Source organism: Cynoglossus semilaevis, chromosome 13 (assembly GCF_000523025.1).
Source record: "Cynoglossus semilaevis isolate Cse_v1.0 chromosome 13, Cse_v1.0, whole genome shotgun sequence".
Taxonomy (NCBI): domain Eukaryota; kingdom Metazoa; phylum Chordata; class Actinopteri; order Pleuronectiformes; family Cynoglossidae; genus Cynoglossus; species Cynoglossus semilaevis.
Window position 1 is genome coordinate 12,443,870 of NC_024319.1, and position 25,019 is coordinate 12,468,888.

The 25,019-nt window shown below is 40.3% G+C and overlaps 2 protein-coding genes across 3 annotated transcripts in view; one reads left to right on the forward strand and one right to left on the reverse strand.

Moving 5' to 3' along the window:
- The window catches only part of LOC103388629 (uncharacterized), a 143,259-nt gene that overhangs the window by 62,632 nt on the left and 55,608 nt on the right, over positions 1-25,019 (reverse strand). The gene's annotated exons all lie outside the window — the stretch shown is intronic.
- zfpm2a (zinc finger protein, FOG family member 2a) overlaps positions 1-25,019 on the forward strand; it is a 118,635-nt gene that overhangs the window by 53,157 nt on the left and 40,459 nt on the right. The window contains exons 4-5 of one of the 2 annotated variants that reach the window (XM_025061870.1): positions 3,568-3,692; positions 21,367-21,478. In XM_025061870.1, coding sequence (XP_024917638.1) covers positions 3,568-3,692; positions 21,367-21,478 — 237 coding nt within the window. The remainder of the gene's footprint in view (positions 1-3,567; positions 3,693-21,366; positions 21,479-25,019) is intronic. The other variant, XM_025061871.1, reaches the window with a different exon arrangement.

The window sequence follows — 25,019 nt, forward strand, 5'->3', positions numbered from 1 at the left end:
GGTGGGCTGTTCATCGCTGTCTTATCAAAGCACTGTGACATTTCTCCTTCAGCTGGAAAATTTCATATCACATATCTGCTTTAAAGATGTGGCACCTTTTGTTGAACTGATACAGCGCTTTCTATTTCACCCCATATGCCTGGCTCACAGTCCACTAATTTATAGCCCATTTGCCGACTCTATAACGCAGGCCTATCAGTGGAGATGACTGGATTCAGTGGCACACGGGTGAACTGTCGCACACAGGTTGTTGAACTTTGAACAGCACTCATTTATTTGCTTTGATTCAAAGGCGCAGTGTGATTTCAAAAAGACTTCTCTGCTCCTCTGAACTCCAGGCATATTTTTACACTTGTTTTTATTCTGTCAACCTGTGTCATCATCTGTTCTCTATAAAAATAATTTACTTTTGGTGGGAAGTCATAAAGTAAAACTTTAGCTGATAATTTGTAGATTTATTGTCCTGCTGTAGGCCGCTAATTAAACTTTGATTTTCCTGCATGCGTGTTTGATTTCCAAAAATAACTTTGATGGACCGCACAAGGTTCAAAGTTCAAAATTACTTTAAATAAATATAAATATGACAAAAGATATGAAAAAGCTGCCAAACCATTTGGCCAGAAGCTAAACATTAGCAAGTACAGAAAGATGGTAAATAGTAAAATAGCAAATGTTGCTGTTGAAAATAAGTTCAAGTATGAGACAAAAAATAATTATGTCAGAAGCTTCAAGTATGAGACAAAAAATAATTATGACAATTCTTACACTTTCTTTGAATTCAGTTAAAAGAGACAAAACCACCACTATCGCCCCCTGGCCCTGACCTTTAACATGGCGGTAGTAAATGAATAAAACTCAGACCTGTGTGTCTCCTAATTAATAGAGACATTGGCAGTTAAAGGTGAAAGTATCATTGCATTTTCAAGTCATTATAAGACAACGTCTGTCGATGTAGAATCAGAACCTTAACATAGTAAAATTCCAATTTAACATTTTTTTTTCTGTCAGGGTCCATACACATATCTCTTTAAGTCACACAGGGCCAGACTCCCTGCCACTGAGAAACTCATTATCATTGAGTTATGTGACAGTAAAAGAAGAAGAGATGAGCCGTCTCTGTACCTGAACTGTAAAGAAATATAGTCTTTAAATTCACAAATTCAGTAAAAAAAACATCCCAGTAGTTATCTTTAAAAAATCTTTTCACACAAGGGGACATTCTCTGGTCTGCCAAAATATCTGCGGAGTTCAGGACCAGAGTCCAGCGACAGATCTTATCGTAGAGGGTAGAGGATGGTGGTGGTGATGAGAGGGTGGGGGTGTGAAAGGGTAAGATGGGTTTGATGGGAGTCAGAGGAGAGGGGGCCACATCACGCACCCTTGTGTTCTGCCAAGTGTGTGGCATTTGAGAAGCGGATGTTGAGAAGAATACAGAAGAGAAGACACGGCTGAGGGTCTGGTTAAATCTCCTTTAGTGCTTATCATCATCTGCGTTCCACTCGGCTGTGTTTGTCATTTGCAGTTTAACCACCATGACTTATGTAGTTGGTCTAAATTCATTTATAATGAGCGCAGGTAACAAGAGTTGGGATTTGGGGACTGGTGAGGAGGTGATGAGAGGAGTTTTTGGAGGCTCGGTTGATAACGGAGCACATCTGTATCATCTGAGAATGTTGTGAATGTAGAGAACATACAGACAGTCCATTAACGGAAGTCATTATTCATCCACAGCTGTTTTATGGGGATCACTCACCAGTATCAGCAACAGATGTGATGGGCCATCTGTGAGCCAAGGTCCTCGGGCAACATTTGGTGTGAGATGCCCACAAACTGGCATCCAAGCACCGTGGACCAAGAACTGCATAAATTGAATCAAACTCCCTTCCCTTCCTGCACCGGCACTGTCCCTTAGCTCATCATTTCAAAAAAAGAAAAAATAAATCTGGAAAAACAATCAAAATGGCAGGGTGAGGATGACCCAAGCTGTGTGACAAATGGGGCTAAAACAGGAAGTTGCATCCAAGCAGTTAAAGGCCGTGGGTCTTATCTGAGGACAAACAGAATGCGTCAAGCGGTGGCTGTTGCTCTCAGTGATGATGACCAGCTGTGCACCAATGTTTAATTATTTCTCTGTAATGAGCCTGCTCACCTTCCACTGCAGCACCAGGGAAGACAGCAGGCTGCAGGAGCATGCAGAGGTGCAGAAGGAAAAGCTGTCCCAACAACTCTTATTTTCCACAGAGTTTGTATCTGACATTCAGCATTTATGTCTTCGGAATTACCACCGTGCATTGCTTATATGATCAGCAGGGTATCATCTGCAGCAGGCCAATAATACCAGCCTGATGTTTGAGTCATGTTTATGTATGGGAAAGGTGCAAATAAGCTCACATTTCCATACAGGCACAACAGAGACGCAACACAACAGCATGCTGCAGATACACGGCTGATATTTACACAGTAGAGCAGGGCTGAATAGGTCATTATACCACAGACGCTTCAGAAAGTTCACTGATCACTTCAGCCCATTCAGCTTGAACCAAATGCCCTGAATAGCCAGTAGCCACATGTATGAACAAATAGGTTAAAGAGACACAGTGTTAACAACTGCTGCAGAGTTGGACTGAATAGAAATAAGCTGGAGTCATTGGCACGGACACATTGGGGAAAGTAGTATTGTAATGTGATTACAGGCTTTGGTTTTTGTGAAGCTGAGCCCTCTCACTGACATCACAGAGGTTAAGACACTGATAAAGGATCGTACAGTTGGCAGATATGGGAGAATTATGTAGTAGAGTTAAAAAAAAAAGAAGTTATTTTATATGTATGTTATGCTCTAATGAAAATTCATCTCTTAAATTGAAGATTTATCTTTCTAGCTTAGGTGCTAAGAGCTAACACATATATTTTTACCTTTTTTTACAATTCAAATGTTGTATCACCTGATTGGGAGAAAAACAAAAAAATCAAATCCAGTTCATCTGATATTGTGCCCCTGCCTTCCATTTTTTTTTATTTGTTTATATTTGGTTAAACACATTTTTAAATTGATACTATACTATAAAACCTTATAGTTATTGCTACAAAATGTACACTTTCCTAAATAACCAATAACCGACAGGGAAGTGTTTCACGGCTGTGACTATTAGCACTCTACAGTCTCAGTGTTAGTTAGATGGAGCTCTGTTCTGCACTGGTAACATTACCAGTCTCCACTGAAACAACAAAAGTACAAAAAAAAGCCTCCAACAGCAGCGGCAGCAGCAGCAGCAACAAGTCTGCAGTGTTTCACAGAGATTATTTCAACACCAGCCACCTTTCAAGTCAGGTTAGGGCCCCATGTGTCTGAGGGACAACATCAGATGGAAGCCGACTGGACATACTTATCCGTTTTGAAATGGTTGGGGTTTAACCTTCACTGTTCGCTCAAGGGCTTTTAAGGCGGTAATGTCAGTGCACATGTAAGATTGCGGGAAAAAGGACAGTTAAAGAAAGTCGCTGTGTGTGTTTTCTGCTATCAAGTCCACTAGGGCTGACTGTCTGCTGTGGGTTTTGGTGTATTCTTAGGAGAGCTGGATGCCTTCCTTAAAGATGGCGAGCGACGGATCCACAGCCGGCAGCAGCTCCCCGTGGGGACGACATGGGGACCCTTCGAGGGGAAGATTGAGATGAACACTGACAGCACTGCACTGGTATGTCCATGTTTCAACCTAGAGTCCAATGTTGAAGTTACTTCTCATTCCACTCTACTTTTAGGAAATGTTTTTCTGAACATTATATAGTTATGTTTAGAGCACGACATGTGATAGCATATGTGATACTAATTATGATTGACACCTGGATCCTCTGATAGCAAATTGATGTCTAAATCAGATGTATTGGTCACTAATATTTGTTGAGTGTCACTGTGGCTCAAGATCTGTTTTCCTCTAAATGGGATTCATATTTACAAAATTAATTCAAAACACCTTCCTTCCACTGACTGGAATCTTCGATTTTGATGACAGTCTTTATCCAGATTTTAAATCCGAGAAAGGAATCTCACTATTAACACACACACAAAAAAAACAACTCACTGCTTCACCGTGCAACTACACCACCATTTCTTAATACATCTGAATATCGTTTTCTTGCATTCAGTAAGGTAAAAGAAAGACAAATAGCACTTTTCGGTTTGCAGTTTTACCAGTGTTATTATTCTTTGTATCCTTATGGGAATTCATGACAGAAATAGGTACGTAGTAACGAAAAGTAGGGCAATCTCACACCTTGGACCTCGGGTCTCTTGGAACTTTATTTTGTGGTTCACTTTTATTTACAGTAATTATTTATGTGCTTGTAGAACAGTTAGTGGCTCATTCGAATGCACTTTGAGATGACGTCTACTACTGGAGTTTCACAGACTCAGTCTCATTAGAACCTAAAGAGAAATTAATCTACTTGGTCAAACTTCGCCCGTAGCAGCATCGCCAACATAATTACTGGTCCTAAAGCCAGTATTACTAATAATTACTGTGACACTCAAAGCTGCTGAGGTAATGACTGGGATCCAACTGGTCCCCAGTAAACGCCTTTGAAGTCTGTCTGTTTTAACCATTAAATCTGCACAACCTGAGACAAAAACAATTTCTTGAGCCTGGCGCAGGCTTTAACTGCATAAACAAAGTCACGCTCATTAAGTTTTTGATGTTACCATGTGCACATAAGCTTCCTATCTCAACAGAGGGCTGTGTTGACCTGCTGCTCTGGTGCAGTGACAAGTCCTCCAAGGTTTTGATTTTCCATTCTTCATTTGGATTAATTAAGAAATCCCTATTAAATCTGTGACCGGACTCACATTCATCCTCGGGAAACATAAGGACAAGTCAGCGAGGACGTGTGTCTCTAATGCCACCCCCGCCAACCCACATTTTCCCAGTTTCCTTCAACACAAAACTCTATTAAATCATCTCAGAGCAGTTTTGACTATTTTCTAAGCTTCCCTGGTGGATTTGAAGTCATCAGTGGCTTTAAATAACTCCGGCTGTATTATAGCCGTGAAATATGGCTTCTGTCACTGTGAAGCCACTTATTCTTGGGCGTTACAGTGATTTCTTACAGAGCCACACCTCAAGTTGCATTCTAAAAAAATACTTCACATGTATCTACAGCTTTGTCTGCAGGAATTTGGCTAGAAATCATCCCAGAGTTTCCTTCAGATGTCCCACAAATGACCCCAAGAAATAACACAACACTATTTCTGGAAAAAAAAAAGATTTTTAACTTACAGACTTAACTAGAAGTTAATATCTGTCTATCACACCAGAGGGCTAAAGGTATTGAATCATATGTTACACATTCTTTCTCCTAGTCTTAAATTTGAGTCAGTTGGCAGCTGTAGATAATATTTAGTTTTACTATTTTTTAGTCTATTTACAATGTCTTTTACTAAATATTTTGTCAGTTTATCACGTAGAAAAGACTGGATTTCATTATTTTGTATAAAACCATTTTTTTCAAGTGCCAGACAAATTCAACAGAGGTTTAATCTGGACTGCAGACAGGCCAGACAGCAGGTCAACTTAATGCCTAGAAAGTCATATTTTTGTAATTTGTGCAGAACAAAAGGTGTTTTTTCTTGGCTTAAATAAATCCATGGACATGCCTGCTTAAAACAAAAACGTTCTGGATGTTCCTTTTATACATAACCTGACATCCAAACTTCATCTACAGTAGTTAGCCTTTTTAAAATTGGGGCTGGAAGCCACGTGTTGCGATCAAGTGAATTACCTGATATTAGAATATAGTTTTCATTGATTTTTTTTTTTTTTTTTGCAAATGTATCTGTAATTTCTTTAGTGATTAAATGTATTGTAATTTTATTTTGTTTGGCATTTTCAAAAGCTACAAAACTTTTCAAAAGGATCACATTATCCTCTGGGCCTAACACCTAACACCTAAACCGGTTGCTGCACTCAGCAAAGTGTTAAGTTTCTAACTAAGTGCCCTCTGAGGAATTCATTGCTACTTTCCTCAGGTTCCTTCAAGTGAGCAGGTGCTGGTCATCACCTGTAATAGGCTGTGGAGGGGTTACACAAAGTGCCAAACCTCCCTCGCAATTAAAAGCAGAGGAAGAAGCTCTGGCACATTGCCGTTAAGGATCTCATGTGTGTCTGTTCTCCTGGGGAACCTTTCAATGCTTTGCTGCCTGCCCTCCTCCTCCTCCTCTGCCTCTTTCCCAAGTTTCATCTCTCAAATGGAATACTGGCTGTTAGAAGCTTCTCACTATCTCTCATTAAGGCCCGGGTCAAACCAACTGGCATGTGTTTTTACTGAGCCTCTTCTTTTTTTAGGTTCAGTGAAAAATGTTACAGAAGTTGTTTGTTGGACGCTGGATGTGCCAAAAAAAAAAAACTTTATTTGTGGATCAGAAGGGAATCATCTAATTTACAGTAGAGTTTGTTTTTTTCCTTTTCTGAGGGGGGGTAATCAAGGCCCTGTACATCGAGGTGACGCCTTGTTAGAACATGCAGCTGTTGGCAGCACTGCGTTTATTTCAGCAGAACTTGACAGAGTTGTGAAAAAGTTAAAACAGCACCATATCTGGAGAAAAAGAAACCCAAAGAGGGAAAAGTTAAAATAACAATTCTGACAGAGGATGTAGAGAGGAGAATGGGGAAAAAAACAACTTTGAGGTGTGTCAGGTGTAGCCAAGAGGGTAAAAAGGGGTCTGAAATCAAATTGAGAGCTCATTGCTCTGTGGGTCTGTACCTCGCTCTACTAGTGACCTCCACAGACTACTGAATGAATTTGTACACCATACTGTTTCAGCAAGTTTCTGTGAATTACTGATATTTTTACTTTGAGGTACTCTCCTACAGTATGTATGGCTGGATGGATGGATGGATGGATGGATGGATGGATGGATGGATGGATAGATGGATGATAGATAGATAGATAGATAGATAGATTGTACAGTCAATATTATGTTGGGTTAATATTCACGAGGCAAAGTAAGGCAGAATTGTAAGAGAATAGTTTTACTCATTATTTGATGTGAATTGAAAGTGTTCCTGTAGAAAAATATTTAATTTTTATAGGAGGTTGTGTGTTAAAACTGAACAGAGCAGGAATTGGGTTCATTCAAAGACATTTAGGAGGAAAGTATGTTAGGTCTGGCATTTGGTGTCAGGGGAGTTGTTCTGTGGAGCCGAGGATGGGAGGAGGTGAGATGAGGTGAGGGGAGGGAGGGAAGGAGGGGGAGAGGGTGGTTACCAGTCCCAAGAGGCAGCAAACAGTGAGCTACATGGCCTAGCTGCATATGCTGTGTCGCGGGAGCCCATGTGGGTCCGGCTGCTGCTGGACGACAAGCCTCAGCAGCCTAGCAGAGTGATGGATGATGCTGAAAGAGAGCGGTGAGTGGAGCGTTGTAGTGTGCATTTGTCCAGGCAGCTCTGGAAAGACCGGTTCTATACAAGGCTGGAAAAAAAAAGGAAGAATGAAAAGACTAGAGAGAGAGAGAGAATATGTGGGTTTGTGTGAGTGCGTGTGGCTATGGTGGGGGTGGGGAGGGTGAGAGGAAATCTGGGCATCTGCAGGACAGAGATAGGGTCACATCTGGAGCATTTATCAAAGAGGAAAGCAGATTTCACAGCTGATGAGACAGCCATGGCAGGTCTGGGACCTGAGGCGCTCAGGCTGACATGAGGCACTGGAGTTATAGTTATTACTGTTGTTGACCTGTTAGCACAATCACTTTGTACCGTGGTGGACAGTTAATACGTCCCTCTGTGCAGTGGTTTTATTGACTGTGTCACTGTTTATTAAACTCCCACAAAGGTTTAACCTCTTTATTCTAATACACAGTTAAATTATGGAACTAAAATGTCTGTTTTACAACAAGTCCACTTTGGTTACTCATTATTCATTAATGTTAATGACATAAAGAATATATAAAAATGAAACCTTTTTAACATGAGCGCAATTCTATGTGTTTCAAGGAATAGTACTGTATTGTGTTACTACTAATTTAAGTTACAAATTTAATTGGATTATATTAGTAACTTTGTATTTTAAATAATCTGTTTTAATTATTTTTTAATTTTACAAATAATTCGTAATTTACTTTTTTTACACTTGCTATTTTATTTTCATATCTTGTATATGGTAACTAAATTTAAGGGATTTTGTTCTTTTTTTTTCATTTTAAAAACTGGTAAATATTTTTATTTCATTATTCATTCAAGCTCATTTTAAACAGTATTGCACTAAATAAATGTGATACAATACTGTAGATTTTGTGTAACAATTACAGGATACGTTGTCGGCCCTCCGGTGAGTTCACATTATTGTATCTGACCTTTTTAGAATAACCTTAAGCATTAGGGAAACTGAAGGCTCTAAACTGTGAGGAAATGAAAGAAGCAGGGTGTGAGCTGAAAACTTAGTAATTGGCCAGGTTCAAAAGTAATGCAGACGTAGAGGAGGTCGACTACACAGACCTCAAAGTGAAGAAAAGACACAGAAAAGACAAAGGAGTAAAAAGAAAAAAAACATAAAACACCGTGGACACTGCATTTCCCCGTGAACCGCCTTCCATGCCACGCTCCTCTCCCTGCTCCTCTTTTCTCTGTCTGACTGATGGAGCTGCCACAGCGCCATCTCATCCTTCACTTCTCTCACTGATCAATCAGACTATTAGACTCCAATTACAGCCGCAGCTTCGGTGCAGGTGAGCGACGAGCACATTCAGCCGGCTGCCGATGACGCCTCTGAACGGCTCCCTCACACTCTCTCCAAATTAACGCAAATTAATAGTGACACTCAGACATAAATGTCTGCAATGGGGGGCTAAATTAACAGTCTGGGTCGAAGCTATTGAGTAGCAGGTGTCTTTAAAAGTGGTAATTACCTGTGCTGGACAGGAGTGAGAGGGGAAGGTGGCCCGTGGTTAGCCTGGAGTTACAGGCCTGGCCCTGGTGAGCCTGCCGTCTATTGTAGGTGTTAATAATTGATTGGGAGGCAGGCTATTAATGAGGAGCAGATTTAGAGCTGTGTTGTAAATGTGTGTTGATGAGAGTGTTACCGCCTCTTGTACAATGCCTTACCAATGCTAATTACTGAGGCTTAGTCAAGGTGCACTGTAATGAGCCGGGATTCAATAGAATTCTTCTCTTCGTGTGTTTTGAGGGCCTTTTAGTGCAAATTACACCGTAATTGAAATGCATGAGGCTTGCTTAATCCAGATAAAGATCTAGGCACTTGTGTATCTTGTCTTCCATCTTAATAAACTTGTTGCATATTTGCTAATTTTGCTCAGAGCAGAGGTCCGCAATTGAAAAAAACAAATCAACCATAGTAATCTGATTTTTTCACACAGGGGCCCTGACACAAAGGCAATAAAACAGGTTACAAGGGCGTGATAAAAGTCAGCTGGTGCTGTGGGCTAATTAGGTATAATAATCAACTGAGTCTGGTGCTGGAAATATTAACAACCAAACAATGGTTAGATTAACCATTGGTTGTTGTTGTTTTTTTTTAGGAAAGATTTCACCTTATTATTGAATTTAGTACAAACTCTGTTTGAAACGTAAACATGATGTAATCTGTACTTTGGTCTTGTCCTTCATATAAGGTATAGTTTAAAGAAGTGATGATAAATATTTCACCTTCCGCTGATTACTGTCTTTAAGATTGTTTTTTTTAACCTTTGGCACAGGTCTAATTATATTATATCTAAAATGCACACAATCATTACACTATTACTACATAAAACAGTTGAGGGCAACATTTACAATATAGAGACAAACTAATCACACTCATACTAGTTAACCAGAGGTGTTAACTAGTATTACACTCATACTAGTTAACAGGAGCTGTGACCAATTAAGGAGGGAAGTGGAGTACTGCAGAAAACCCATGCACATACTTAAAAACAACCCATAAACTTCCATTCAGAAGGAGGCATCAGTTACTCCAGGGGGTATGAACCACTGATCTTCTTCCTGAAGGCAGGAGTATTAACCACCTCTCCACCAGGTGGCCCAACATAAGCTTTTTATTAATTTTAAAAACATCTACCATTTGTTGTGTCCGTGTGTTCAAACCATTATGTTTTCAGCATTTCTGAGATTTTGAGATTATATGGAACATGTGAATTTAGACGCACACACATTTACGTCTGTGTGTTTAGACTGTATGCTTCTACTTGTGTGTCTGTTCGTGTGTGACAGAGCGCACTAACTACGTTGCTGCTTAAAGCGGTGAACAGAAACAGAGAGCTTTACTTTGTGGACTGCAGAAGTGCAAAAATGTCAAGATACTGTCTCCATATTAACCTGGGACAGAGAGAACACATGCCGTCATCCAGTGCTCAGTGATTATTCTGTAATTTAGTACAGGAGAAGCAATATAGGCCTGTGCAACCAAAAAAAAAAAAAAAACCTCTAGGAATTATTCATCCCATCACTCAAGTCATTTATCTCACCCTTTTTTTCAGCTCACCCTCTCCCTCCAATATGTTTATTGTTGGCTGGCCCTAAACTTTAACAAGTGGCGGCGGATTTTTCTGTTTCAGAAATTATATTTTTCTTCTTGTCATTGCTTCATTAATCAAGAGGAGGCATTCTGAAAAATGTTTTGTTTTGGAGGCTGCAATCTATTTTGTGTGTGCATGTGTGTGTGTTGTAGTTAATCTGCGCCCGTGGCAGGTTTCCCCTCCGAAACGCAGCGCTAAGCAGCGGTATCGCAGGCCTATTGTTGTAGCCTCTGTCATAGCAAGGAGAGCCTGATGCAGGCCTGGGCTGGCCTGATAAGGAAAAGAGGATTCAACATGGCTGGAAAGGAGAATCAGTGGGACTTGAGAGTGGAGTATGGATGGGGCAGATGTGCACACGCACACACAAACACACCCATACAGAAAGCTACACACATGCTTTGCACACATATAGTCACACATGAGCCTACAAACACACACACACACACACACACAAAGTCATATGCACAAATCATTGCCATCATCACACTGGCACATGCCCAGGCAATTATTTACAGTAACATCCAATTACATATGCAAGAAGGCACCCCATGATAGGACCTACACACTCACTCACACACACACACATACAAAAACGTGCAAGAACAAACAATCAAATATTTTTTGATGTATAATTTTTTTTAATTATTCAGATTTTAAGGTGGTCTCTGTGTTCTATCTAAAAACCACCTTGACTTGGACATGGTCGAACAACTGTGTTGGACGTGGATAATTTGGCACCATGAACATGGCTTCAACTAATGAAATAATGGGCCAAAATTTTAGGCTGAGATCCAATTTGTGATTGCATGCATCAATTATTTCTTGATTTTAAACCAACATCATGGCATCATGGGTAAAAATGGTAATTATCTGGACAGTTCCCCGTTGGTTAATGTCATCTACAGTATAAACTTTCAGCACTGATGGCCCTGCCAATGCCAAAGCTTTTCATCAGGCCTTGTTTTTAACAAAGATCAATGTTTTAAGACTCTGATTAATTGCAACGCAGCAACACTGTGACAGAAACAGACTTGATGCCAGTTTTTAAGCCTGCACTCTGAACGACTGTGTACAGCAAGAAACCATACATTCCCTGGAACCCACTCACTCACATGTACAGTACACAGCCTTGGCCCAGCTGGGCTGTTAGGGAGATAATGCATGGTTGACTTGATCTACAAGTGAACCCGACATTTTGCTGTCCTTACATCACCACACAACTCTCCAAACTGATACGACAGGTCGACTGATAAGCAGAGCAGGACTCACTCATTTGCCCGGTGCTCACTGTAATGGCTGCGCAGTTTCTTCAGAAGTGTGTGTGCTGACCAATTATTTACGGTATCAAATTTTTTGTCTTGGTGCTATGTAGCATTCACACTCGATCAAGGTTCAGTAGCCGCCACCACGGCAGATGTGACTGCTATACTACCTGTACTGCTGTACGGTGTACTGTAACTGTAACAAACACAGTTGTGTACCGTCAACAGTCTGTTCTGTTACAACTGAGCAGCAGCAGTGGCAGCAGAGCAGGATAAAAGGAAGCTCAGGGCCGTGGGAGGGGGTAGGTGGGAAGAGAGAGAGTAGAGGTGGGGGTGAGTGGACGGTCTGCCCCCCTTTTTTCTCTTCACAACTGGTGTTTGCTGTCAACTACTGGACCATTGGGAACCAACACCGTGTGGAGGTCACACCATCATAGATATTTGTAGCATTCTGCACGCTATGTTTCTAAATGTTGTAACCACAGAAACAACAGCTGTTCACATCAATACTTCAATAGTAACTTATATGAATTAGTTATTTATACTATACTGTCAAAGTAAGTCAACCTAGGATTCTTTTTTTTACAGTTACTCGAACAGACAACAATAGTCAACGTCAAAGTTCGAAAATTCACCCAAATCGCCCGGTGCCTAAGATGTTTTCCCAAAACGAAAGCTTATCCAAAAACTTCCATACACAGTAGACGTCCTTTGCAGAGGCAGATCTGCATGGAGGCAGAAGGAGAAAAAAAAGTGAAACAATTTTGAGCGATGCCAGCTGCTTTGCCATCTGTCACTGTCATGCTTGGAACTCATGATATGTTGAAACAACTTTCTCCAAGATGAGGTGCAGATTATTCTCCAGTGTTTCCGTTAGCAAACACACAGTCCTCTTGTTTTTCCAGAATATTTACAGCAGGTATTTTAGGACATTAACAGACAATGGGCGTCTGTGTGTCTGTACATAAGTTATTTTACATGGGTGTAAGAATAATATGTATTATTGTCAAAGTATTGAACTATATCTGCACAGACAAGATAAACATTTGTATATTTCAAATTCTTCCTGTGACAACTGCGTGGCGCTATGGCACTGCAATTCATTTTTTAAATGTATCTTTCAGTACTTTAGGCCCAGGTAAGAACATTGAAAAAATAAAATATGGATATATGGGTATGTACCTTATTCACAAGACTGCCCCATTTTCAGGAAGGATTCTTTAATGTTAAGGTTTTTGACATAGTAGCGGCTTACAAACAAAATAGATTTATGGCAAAATTTCAGGCAAAGCTTTGTACAACGTGTTGCCTGATCGGATTAAAAAGATGACTAAATTAGTAAAAGAACTGTTACATAGCAATAGAAATATTGCAACAATTCATTGTCATTCTCTGTCCTGTGTTTATATAACAGTTGGTCGCTAACAACCAAGCAAATACATCTACAGCTTTGGACCAAAAGCAAAAGGTGATAAGAACACTGATAACTGCTGGGAGATATGAAGGTCTGGACAGTGTCCGTCCTCTAAGTGGTGGTCCAGCGGTGCCTCATTAGATGGATGTATATGAAGCTGTCAAAGTGGGAATATAATAACACGGGGTTGTCTGCAAACTAATTGGGTAACAAAGACCAACTTCCAGCTTCAGGAAACCCATCTTAACTGTGCATGTGCTGAGACTCTGATAAGAGAGTTCACGTCTAATGCATTTAGAAAGGGCCAAGTTCACTGCCTTTATCTTATTTACTTAACGGGGTGTAAATATTGTTGGTCTTTGACGGCGGATTTAGTTAGACCCCATTTCTCAGAAGTGCACTCAGAGATCAAACTAGTGAAAGGTGCAGGAGCACAAAGCTGATCAGGTGGTGTGTAATCCACACATACAGTCTGAGGGCCATTTTATTAATTTCTTTCACTGTGAGGTGTTGTATTTTATATAAAATATTATTTTTTCTTTATGTTCACTGGTTTTGTGGCTAAATTATAAACCACAGATTTGTATATTTGTATATCAAAGTAGAGAAGAATGAGAGGCTCAGGCTAATTTTTAAAATCAAGCACCTGAAGGGAGGACAAATGTCAAGGTTTTTATTATAGAATTGTGCCTTTACTAGTTTACTGTTTGTTCATATATACATTATATTCGCCGTAATTGGCTAAAAGTCTTGGAGAAAAGGTTGAGTCCTGACGTCCCATTTTCCAATTTTGAAGAATCCCCTCCATACACATGTTTATACAGAGAAAGACTGCTTCTGTCCAGAGAATACACCACCTGCCGCCACAGCCCCCAGGGTCCATGGTAATATCCATACAGGTGAACATTACTGGCTTCAGGTTCCCTATTATGTTTCCTCACTGCTCGGGGAATCAGCCCTAACTTACATGCAAAAGATCAAACAAGTCCTAGCCAATTGAATTTAAATAGAAAAATTTCAAGAAATTCAAATCTTGAGAAGTGAAGCGCAAAAAGGCGTTGTTTCCTCCGACCCAAGTACAAACACGAGTACATGTAAACTCACACCGCCCACAGGACAGAATCAAGTCCTGCAGCGAATGTATCAAAATACCACTTTGTTTGGTTTACAGCTTAGAAAACAAAACTCTCAGCATGTGTGCATTTACCCAGTTATGGCACAACACTCACTTCCACTGAATTAAATATTCTCTACTACAAAGAAAGTTTGGGACATTGTAATTTGATGCTGCAGGGCTGGAGATGGTTGCACGGTAACAATGATTCTCACAGTAGTTCTGCCTGGATCAGTGGAGAAAAGTGCAGGTGAAGTATAAATATAAAAGGACCGGAGCGATGGTACGAAGAGGAGATGAACTGAGGAAAATTTGGAAAAAAAGAGAAAGGGACAGAGCTGTGAGATAAGGATAGGAAATGAAAATAAAGGAGGGAACTGTAAAGGACAAGAGAGGAAAGGGTAGAAGATGGAAAAAATCAAAGGAGAGTAAGAAAGAGGAAGTGAGGACAGAGAAGCAGGGGAGGAGGAAGAGGGGCTCTACATCTTCAGCGCACTTCAGAGTTTATGCTTGGTATCAGTTTGAAGGTGTAAAAGTCCAGGAAAAGTCTACTCACAAAGATTTGGAAAAACCTCAAATCAAACAACAAACAAAGACAAATTAAGACAAAAATGTTGCTTTTGTGTTACACCAATACCTGAGTGAGGCGCTGTTGGCTCGTTTGAAGGGTCTAAAAACTACAGTTTAGACACACACACAAACATAAACAAATACATAAAAAAACAGTTTGTCAAAAAGGCAGGAAAGAGTAGTGTATCGTCTGCATATACATTTAGTTTAAGCTCTTCTCTCAATTATAGTCAAGTAAAATAGAAAACAAAACTGGAAATAATATTAAACTCTTAGACACCATTAGAATATATACAGTGACAACAACAGGGGCAAATTATTTTGATAAACAACAACAATAAAAAGCACAGTGTTGTTTTTAGTCGCTGTATTTTTTTTTTTTTTTTTTTTAGTTTAAGAATTTTATAGCTACCCTGATAGAAGACTAATACTTTTGCATTTCCTCCTAATCAAAGTCTGGAGCAACCGCCGAGCAACCTGCCTTATTACCCATCTCTGATGTCTGAGAAAAGCAACTAAACATGCCAGCAATCATGCAATGCCACCCATAGTCGACATAACTGCAACCACTGTGAGCTTTCAAATGGAGTCAAATAGGTAATAGCACATGCAGGACATGAACTTTGATGCTTACAGTCCAGTCAGCAGGATAAAAGGTGATTTAAATGAGAAAATATTTACTCCCCAAAGGGCCCGCCATGATAGCAGCAGCCAAATAAAGGCACATGCGCACACTGATGGGTGTCCTTTTAAAGATTCCGGGGAACAGCGGTGACTCTAACTCTCAATTTAATCGATTTTTTTAAAATGAAAAGTCAATTTAACAAAGTTGAAAAGAGAAAGATGGGCCAAGGGAAGAAAAAAGCATTCTCTTGCACTCAAGCAGTAAACTAACCGCTGCACAGAGCAGGCAGAGATTTCAGCTGAATTATCTCCCACCTCACATTTGCTCTTAGGCAAGCAGTTTAAAAGCCAAGCGATTGAGCCAGTGATCCAATTTGAAATGCAGAAATGATTAGAGGAAGCTTGCCTCATTTCATATCGAAATTCTCTGATTTATGACGGAGCACCAGCCAAGATCTATCTCTAAAGGGAATTAGTGTGCAATTCCTGCATATTCCTGTTATTTAGCCTCCCAATAGCAGATGCTGTAGCCTGAGAGAGAGGGAGATAGGCAGCGAGGGGTGGAGGTGGTGTTGGTGGTGGGATTTTTTTTTTTTCATGCAGAATGTAGGTATCTTTTCATTTCAGCAGATGTAACCGTGGCCATTTAGAAGAGGAGAAAATGACACAAAGGCAGACTTGAGAAATGGAGGTATTTCCCACTTTATGGTGAATGTTGACAGAGAGCCTCATTTCAGGGCAAAATGAAAAATCTGCAGCTCCTAACTAAGCACCACGTATGCAGCTTTTCCCAGCATGCATAGCAGAGAGAGAACACTGACTGAGTGAGGTTGGGCTCTGGACATTTTATTCAACCCTCCCCCCACCCCCCCTCAAAAAGAAAAAGAAAAACCCTTGCAACTCAGCCATCCTTGAGGCTAAGAAAATATTAATACGCAGAGCGATAACGAGAGCTGCAGGAAAATCTCCCTTAATGAAATTTCCAGTTGACCACATGCAATTTGTTTCATCGCAGCCAACAACTAATTGCAATGGACGTTATCAAGGTGTGACTGTGCTGGCTGCTGTAAAGTGACTGGTAAAACAGGTACAAATCCTTTATCCTCACTGCATGTTGGAGACATATTGTCACATGGACTTGACATAACCTACACATAAGCTGGTTATTTTGTTGTCGTTGTTACAATGGTAACAAATGTAGAAATAGGAAAGAACATGGAAGTAACTAACTGGCTCTTGGATGAAGGAAATGAACTTCATCCAAGAGCCAGCGTTACAGAAATACAGAGAATGTATTTAAATTTATATTATCTTACAGAGACATAAAATGTAATGTATATATATTACATTGTGTATATATATTACATACATATATTACAGTGTGAAAACGTTACACACCTTTAACCTTAAACCTTAAAAACAATGCCATGGTGTTGTCGCATTTAAAAAAGCCCAAAGGTAGGGGGAGACACTGAATGAAAAAATCAATTTATTCAGTGAAGAGAAAAAAAATGTGGCTTTTCAATTTAGACATATTCCTTATTTTTTATGACACTTTTCGACTGTGTAAAAATGGCACCACGCCATACTGAGTAGGTGTTGGAAGCAGGATCTAAAGCCGATGAACGTCTCGAGATATTCATGCAGAGTGGTTTTGATCTCTCAGTTGTCTAAATCCCGCAGCTGTGGGATAAAGACAAGATACAGTGCCAGCCAGTGACCTTGGTGGAGACAGAAAAAAGCCACTATGAGGGAAAATAATCATTCCCACCAAGGTTTGTATCGATTTCACCTGCCCCGACCATGAAGCAGGTTAAGAGTAGCCAGTGGTGGTGAAATGGTCAGCGGTGATATCATTAGCTTGTTGTTTACACAGGGAAGCAGGGAGTTATGGGAAGGCTGAGTGTCACAAGCCACTTTCTTCACCTCCTTCAGCTGATCAGAGGATCATGGTATCAAGGAGGGATTAGTAGCGACTTGGGATTTGTGTGATTGGTTAATTTATTGCGGTGATGGCAGGTCTTTCATCTATGGCAACATTTAATCAGCGCAGCCACACAGGCTATTACAGGTTTGCTCCTTTCTGGAGTCGGTCCGGCTGTGCCATCAGCTCTATCACAATTCCCCTGAAATTTCCAAATTATCTGGAACAGGCTTTAGCTTCTCAGTAATAAAAATTAGAACAGATTCCTGATAGAAGCTTTTGCTCACAGAGGGCCAATTATAAATAGTACAGACTTACCTCGGCAGAGGGGAAGAAGGGGAAGGGGTGGGGAAAGGAAAAAAATCTGAGTCTAAGAGATGTGCACGGAACTTATCGTTCAGCCCCTGCTCTGCTCTGATCCAAATCCTTGTGGCTGAAAATTTATATTAGATTTTATCGCAGAGGCCTAAGTCTAGAAAAATCAATGAAGGTTATCTTTTATGTTGCAGCAACTTGTGGAAATATTGATTTTCATTTTATAGCGAATTTGGAGCATCAGTTTGTAATCACTTCCTCGCTGACTACACTGTTTTGGACACTGTATCTCTTACACGAGCACCGGTAACAGAGCTCAGGGGGGAAAAAAATTACAGAGAGAGTATTGAAACCACTGGAGTGAAGGCAGTGGGTGGATAAACCACAGCAGCACAGAGAGAAGGAGGCCAGAGGGGTTTTTACAGCCTGTGACAGGGATAATAGACTGTAAACAGATAATAAACATTGTACACACTATACATTACACAAATATATGTTTGTTAGAAACCCTGGTTATTTAGTGACAATACTCCAATTTAATAATTGTTGTGTAATTGTAACACGCTTTTGTTTGTTTTTTCCTGGCCTTTAAATTTTGTGTTTGTTTGTTTTTTCCTGGCCTTTAAATGCTTTTCAAAACTATCAATCAAACAATGAAACAGTAGTTCATCAACCGTCCATCACAGATGGTATGAAAACTAATGGAGCCTGGGAATGAACTGCTGACCTTCCAGTCATGAGGTGACCTGCTGTACAAATGCATCCCACCCAAAAATATGTTTCTCTTTTCATTCAGGTTTCGGCCCTTTTTACCTATTCAACAATCAGTGTGCTGTATTAAACGTTAAAATACCAATATGTCACAAATGGAAATTTGTTTATAAATAGAAAAATACCATCATGTTCAAATTACTTTTTTTTTTTTTTTTGCCTGTTAATCTGCATTCCATCAGAATTTGGACGTTTGCGGCAGATGATCAGGTTGTAAAAATCGTATGATTTCCATCTACAGACGGAGGATCCTGCAGTTGTAGTGGAAACAATTGACAATATAACTATTATTATTATCCCTTTATTTTGTCTTCTACCAGAAGACATTCAGCTTAGCTTTGTGTCCCTGCCGATGACACTGGGAGCAGCTGGAATATCATGAATTCCCAGAGTCTCAGAGGGACGGAGAGGGAGAGCAGCCCCCTACACCCCCCTCTTTCTTTTGCTGCTGAATAAGAGATGGCACCGGTCTAGAGATCTAAGAAAGGGTTAATCTGATTCCCATTTCAGATAGTCGCCCTGGCAACAATCGGCTGGTCTGCACTGCTCCTTTGACAGGGGTGTGAGATTTTCAGGTTATAGCCAGATAGAAGACTTTATTGTGAAGCTAATTTGAAATGTGAAATCACTGACAGCTTAAATTACAGAGGTCTCTCTCTTATGTGCTGCCAGAATGGGATAAGAAGATGCCAGAATAAGGAATAAGAATATCAATTGGTGCAATTTTTGGGGCCTGTGTTTGATCAGTTTGGCATTTGCCAACACGCACCGTTAGGAACTAATCAGAAATCAGTCTTTATTCAGAGTTTGTAGGGTTGTTTTCTTTTACTCGCTAGATTGCAGACAAAATCCAATCAGATGTGCGAGATGTATTTGCTGTTGAAAAAAAATCCTGTATATCCTGCAGCCTTAGACTAGATAGAGTTCGTAGAAGGAGGAGGTGGGTAATGGTGGAGGAAGAGGGAGAGGAAAAGAAGATGAGGAGGAGGTTGGGGGGGGGGGGGGGGGGGGGTTGAAGCTCATCACTTGTGCATATCTGTGCCAATTCAGACCCTTAACATGCTCAGGTGACATTTGCATTTATCCTTGAAGGTTGTTGCTTTTCTGGGTGAAGAAGTAACTGGAGAGAAAAAAAGCATGGTGTTTTGTTTAGTCAGAGTTAGGACAGATGGACAGTGTCCTGCTGTTTGCTTGACTCAGATGTAGAAAGTGTGAAGCTTGTAAAGACAACCCATTTTCTCTTAGCTAAACTATTCCTGTAACATCTTAACGAAGGCCAGCCCTGGGGTTCTGAAGTAATGGCCTTGAAATACTGACATTTTACCTTTTAATAATGGGCTCCTTTACCCAGCTGCCGATGTGTTGCTGCAGACACTGCATCCTCACAAAAAAAAACCCCAAAAAACACAGTGAAGGTATTATAGTGGATGTTGTTCTCTCTATCTAACTGCCCTGTCTTTTTCCTTTCTTTCTGAGGAATAAAACTCCTAGTTGACCTTTGACCAAGAAGAAAAATGACCTAACACATTCAGAATAATTTTCCGGCATATTAAAAAAAACTCTAACCTCAATCGCCCTTTGAAATGGATACTGATTCTTTAAATTCCTCCCTGCTTGTTTCAGGAAATAGTGAGATCAGGGTGATAGTGAGGCACAATGTGCCCAAAGTTCAGCGCTGAACACTCGCCTCCTCCTCCTCCCAGAGAGTCACCAGACTTTTTTTTTCCTCAATAATTCCCAGATACCTGAGATGTTCTTGTTAATCTAAAAGATCTGATGCTGAATCACTGGGTTCAATCCTGCATGAGAATTCCTCCCTTTTTATACAGTGCACCCATTTGTCACCACTCCAACTGGAGCTACAGAGCCGTCTCTTTCTCACACACATTCACCAACACACACACACACAGGTTTGCACAGTTAGTGTATTCTTGTCAGGACTCTGCATTGAATTTTACTTCTTTACACTTCCTGGTAAAACCCTTCTTCCTACCAGCCCATGCTCACAGCGAGGCTGCTCTCTGGTATAGTCTGATGAACACCATTTCATATTTTCCATAAGTGCTGATAATGAACACGTGACAGAAATACCTTGTAAATATAAAACAAATTCCCAAGCAAGGAGGAGAGTTGTAAATAATATACTGGACATTTTAGCTACTTATGTAAAAAAAAAAAACAAATATATAAACTTTTGTTCTTGAAAGAAGGTTGTCATTTGAAAACTTTAACTGGCATTTTTGATATTGAAGTATGTGTTCAATATGTCATGGCAAGTGCAATGCAACATGTATTTACATAGTCACTTTTGTTAGTATGTGGATCAGAGAGCTTTGCACTTGCTATTATATTTTGAGCATGTTTAAAATCAAGAAGGCCTAAATGGCTTTGTGTTCACTGTTGGGTAAATCTCCATGTATTGTGCAGTACGGACATTTGATCTATTTATAATAACAATCTCTGACCTTTAACAGGAGATGTCTTTATTATTGTAGACCTGAATTCTCATGTAGTTAGTTCGTATTCATTTCCTTATTATCTTAAACAGTCCTTATTTGGCTGTTATAGTAAAACAGTTTTCCTTTATTCTAATGTATATCCAGCACAGATACATATTGCTGTGTGGGACACAAATATGACTACACATACCGACAAGCTTCCTCTGATTCTCAGCCATGTAAAATAATTAAAAATATATATATATTGCTTATATTTGTGTTTTGTGCTTCACACTTAGCAAAAGTGTGTATTTGTGGCCATTTGGAGAAGCACAGCAGCATAACTGTGTGGTTATTAATGTTTCTTTAATCAGCAAAATAAGCAAATGATTAGTGTCTGTTATCTGCTCCTGTCCAGAAGACGAAGAGCACGGTCCCGGTGGTGCTGAGCGCCGGCCCCAGGTGGCTGCTGGATGTGACTTGGCAGGGAGCGGAAGACAACAAAAACAACTGTGTGGTGTACAGCAAAGGTAAGCAAGCGAGCAGCATCCCAGCATCCTGTTATCTCCCTCGCAGCGCTACACACCACGACACAGCAGCGCAGCAAAGACACTGACAATTCTCCATCCTCTCCACACCTTCCTGTCTCCTTTTTCTCTCCCTCGCTCCTTCTCCCTTCCTCCCTCTCCCTCTGTGCCTCCAACGTTCTCTCTTTTTTTTTGCTCTTGCTGCTTCCCAAAGTCACAAACAAGCACAAATAATTGCAAGTTCACACCTACAAGGACACACACAAAGACATCCGTGAACACCATCCTCTCACACCATATCTTTTTCCTTCATCCAAAGAGTAATTTATATCACTATAACTCTGATTAGGAACTGAGAAACATCACTTGACACACAGAGTTAATGGTCTTTAGATTTCACAAGGTAATTAATGCCTCTCTCTCTCTCTCTCATTCTCTCTCTCTCTTTCTCTTTTTTTACCAGTCTTATATTAAGTGCATCCCTATCTGTGAGAAGATAGCAGGCAAAGTAAGAGTGAAGCTGGGCTTGCCATTTTGCGTCATTTGTTCTCTCAGTAATTCAGCAAAGCTTTAGCAGTATATCTATAGTAAATCAGACAGTCATACCCTAGACCCTACTACAGACTGATTTACATAAATCAAAGGAGGAATTATGATATATCTGTCATAGGAAGAAGTTTTCTTCATGACAACAGGCTTAGAAAGAAGAAGAAGAAGAAACTCAGCTACACTGCTGTAGATGTAGGCAGAAGTATGTACTTCCTGTATATATTTTATAACTAATTACTCATATAGTTTCCATTAAATAATAAAACTGTTCCTCCCATGTGGTCAAAGCCTCAATGACAGGTTCTACAAACTGTTGGTGGCTTTTATTGGTTAATTACCAAGGAGAACACATCCTATTGTTAGGACAGGTCTGACAGTGTACAGTCTGTGGAGCAGTATTTTAATATACTTGCGCATAGTTCTAACAATGGGGACACATGAAAAAAAAAATACTGTATATATACCTGTAATTAAAAATGTGTTTCAGTAAAGGAGCTCAATTTATTGCCTTTCAAAAATGATTTCTCCCTGACACCGGAGCCCAAAGCTGAAATAGAGCCTCCTCTTTTTCTTCCAAGTGAATAAGTGGCAGGAGTGGGATTTGCAACCAGGATTTTCAGTCTTCCACTTCTCATGTACTAATCACTAGACTGCACTTGGGAGTTATCCTCTTAGCCGGCTACTTAACTTTGTGCTCTTTATCAGCAAATCATTAAAGTTTTGATAAGCTGTTAAAGAAGATTACGCACTTCTTTAAAATCTTCTAATCTTTGCGCTCAGAGGCCGAGAGTATGAAACAAAAAGAGGCGGTAAAAGGATTTCTTACATTTGTATTTTGTTCCGACGCGACGAAATTCCTCGTGCTTTTCTTCATACGAGTTCTTACACAGAATCTTACACTAAATGATTACCTCAGCTACTGTATGAGACCCTGACACATCCTTTGTTTGTCACTTCTGTTTTGACCTTATTAAATTAAACACAATAACATCTGCAGACATCACTCGGCCGCCGCCGCCGCCGCAGCAGCAGCAGCAGCAGCAGCAGCAGCAGCAGCAGCACACTTGCCAACTGATGATACACGATAATACAAAGAATTAATTTAAATCTTGGAGCTAACGTAAATTATCTTGTCACTTTATAGTCGCTGTGACACAATCACTGAGCTGAGAAGAAGCGCATCAAATAACACAAGACACCATTTAGGCCCACTCTCGTTTTTCCATTATTACAAACCTCATTTCCTGTCAGTACACTGTTTAAAAAATACAATAAAAACTTGGATCTGTCCTGAGAGAATCCACTTATTTATCGGGCAACATAACAAAGGAGATCAGTCCTTCCTTTCCTTAACATGAACTAATTTAACCTGAAACTCTGGTTGACAGACAGTCTGTGGTTGCTGCAGTCTGATTTCTCACTTCATTAAATACTTAACGATGGGAGACAGATCAGGACTGCAGGCCGGCCAACCTCAGCATAAACACTGCAGTACGTCTATAATGTAGTGGTTTTGAAAACTGTATAGAAGCAGGCCTCCAATTGTTCCTGGGAAAGCAGCTACTTCTATGGATTTTTCTGTAGTCTTGTAAACAAAACTACAGATTTTAGTTGTAGCTGACGTTCAGGATTTGGCTTTTTCCTGAAATATTTGTTGTTTGAAAACCTGTTTCAGGTAATTGGTTATTTTATCGAAATATTTGTTGTTTGAAAATATGAGGTACCTGTTTCAGGTAATTGGTTATTTTATTGGATAAATGGAGTTCTGAGGTTCCATCATTAGAAAGAAAATATCCATGCTGTGAACCCACACCTTTCTCCACCACCTCTGTCCTTCCTTGGCCACAGAGCTTCAGATGAAATTGGTTGGGTGTCCGTTTTCTCCAACCAAAATTGTTCCACTTTTTGCTCCCGGTGGACTTCGAATTAGTTCAGAAAGTGTTTGATGGCTTTCAACCATAGCATCCAGACACACACTTTCTTCCTCATCATCCTCTGTTGAATATTCCAGTGTGTGTGCACCCTCTGGAGGTGACATTGAAGTTGAATGTCAGAGTGGTAAAAAAAAAAAAAAAGACAAATCTCTGTCAAATTCAATATTGAGTTGGTCTTCCCGCTGCACTCTGTGTTTATCATGTCGACACCGGCTTTGACTGACTAGCAGGGAAGAGCTTCTGCCTCCAACAAGAACTTTCTTCCCACCTTGAAAGGGCTGAGGTCCAGATTGTTTATATCTTCACCCCTGTACCGTCTCGCCTCTGTTGGTTGCTTCATTGCTCTCTGAGATGCATTACTTCTGGGAAAACAGTGAATATCTCCATACACATATGCTCACAGAATGTGCTTTGGCTCACGTTTCACTGGTCTCGGCTTTCTTTATGGCTGCCTCAGAAGATAGGAGCAGTTCTGGAAGCTTGCCAGCATGAATCTATGGTGGGAGGGGGTGTCTTTAAGTGCGGCCGGGTTTGATTGGTTTGAGTGGCTGCAGCTGATTGTGGGGCGTTCAGTCCTATGATTTCTGCATTATATTTTTCCACCACTGCTCATCCTCTCCTTCCCCAAAAACCTGTCATTTAAGAGTCGGAGAAAATGTGTGCAGGAGAATGGGACATGTATTCCCCTGAGAGTCGTATTCCTGAGTGTGTTATGTATAATACATGCAGTAGCAATGTGTAACAAGCAGCAGGGAGGTGTAGTCCAGTGCCCCCAAGGGGTGCCCCTGGACATCAGCACTTAGACGAGATAACTGCAGTGTCAAGTCGAGATGTTTTGCCTAATGTTTGGATCCTGTAGATCTAATAATAACAAACAGAGAAACTGTGTTCCCTGGGAATTTGAACCCAGATACCCAATGATTTTCACTGGGGAGACGTGGAAACTTTTTTTTTTTTTAAATAAGTGAAGCCGTAGACCACAAGTAATGCTTGAGGAATTTAACCATCTCCAATTATCATCCCTTGTCATTCCATGAATATAAATGTGTCTTTTTGCCCCC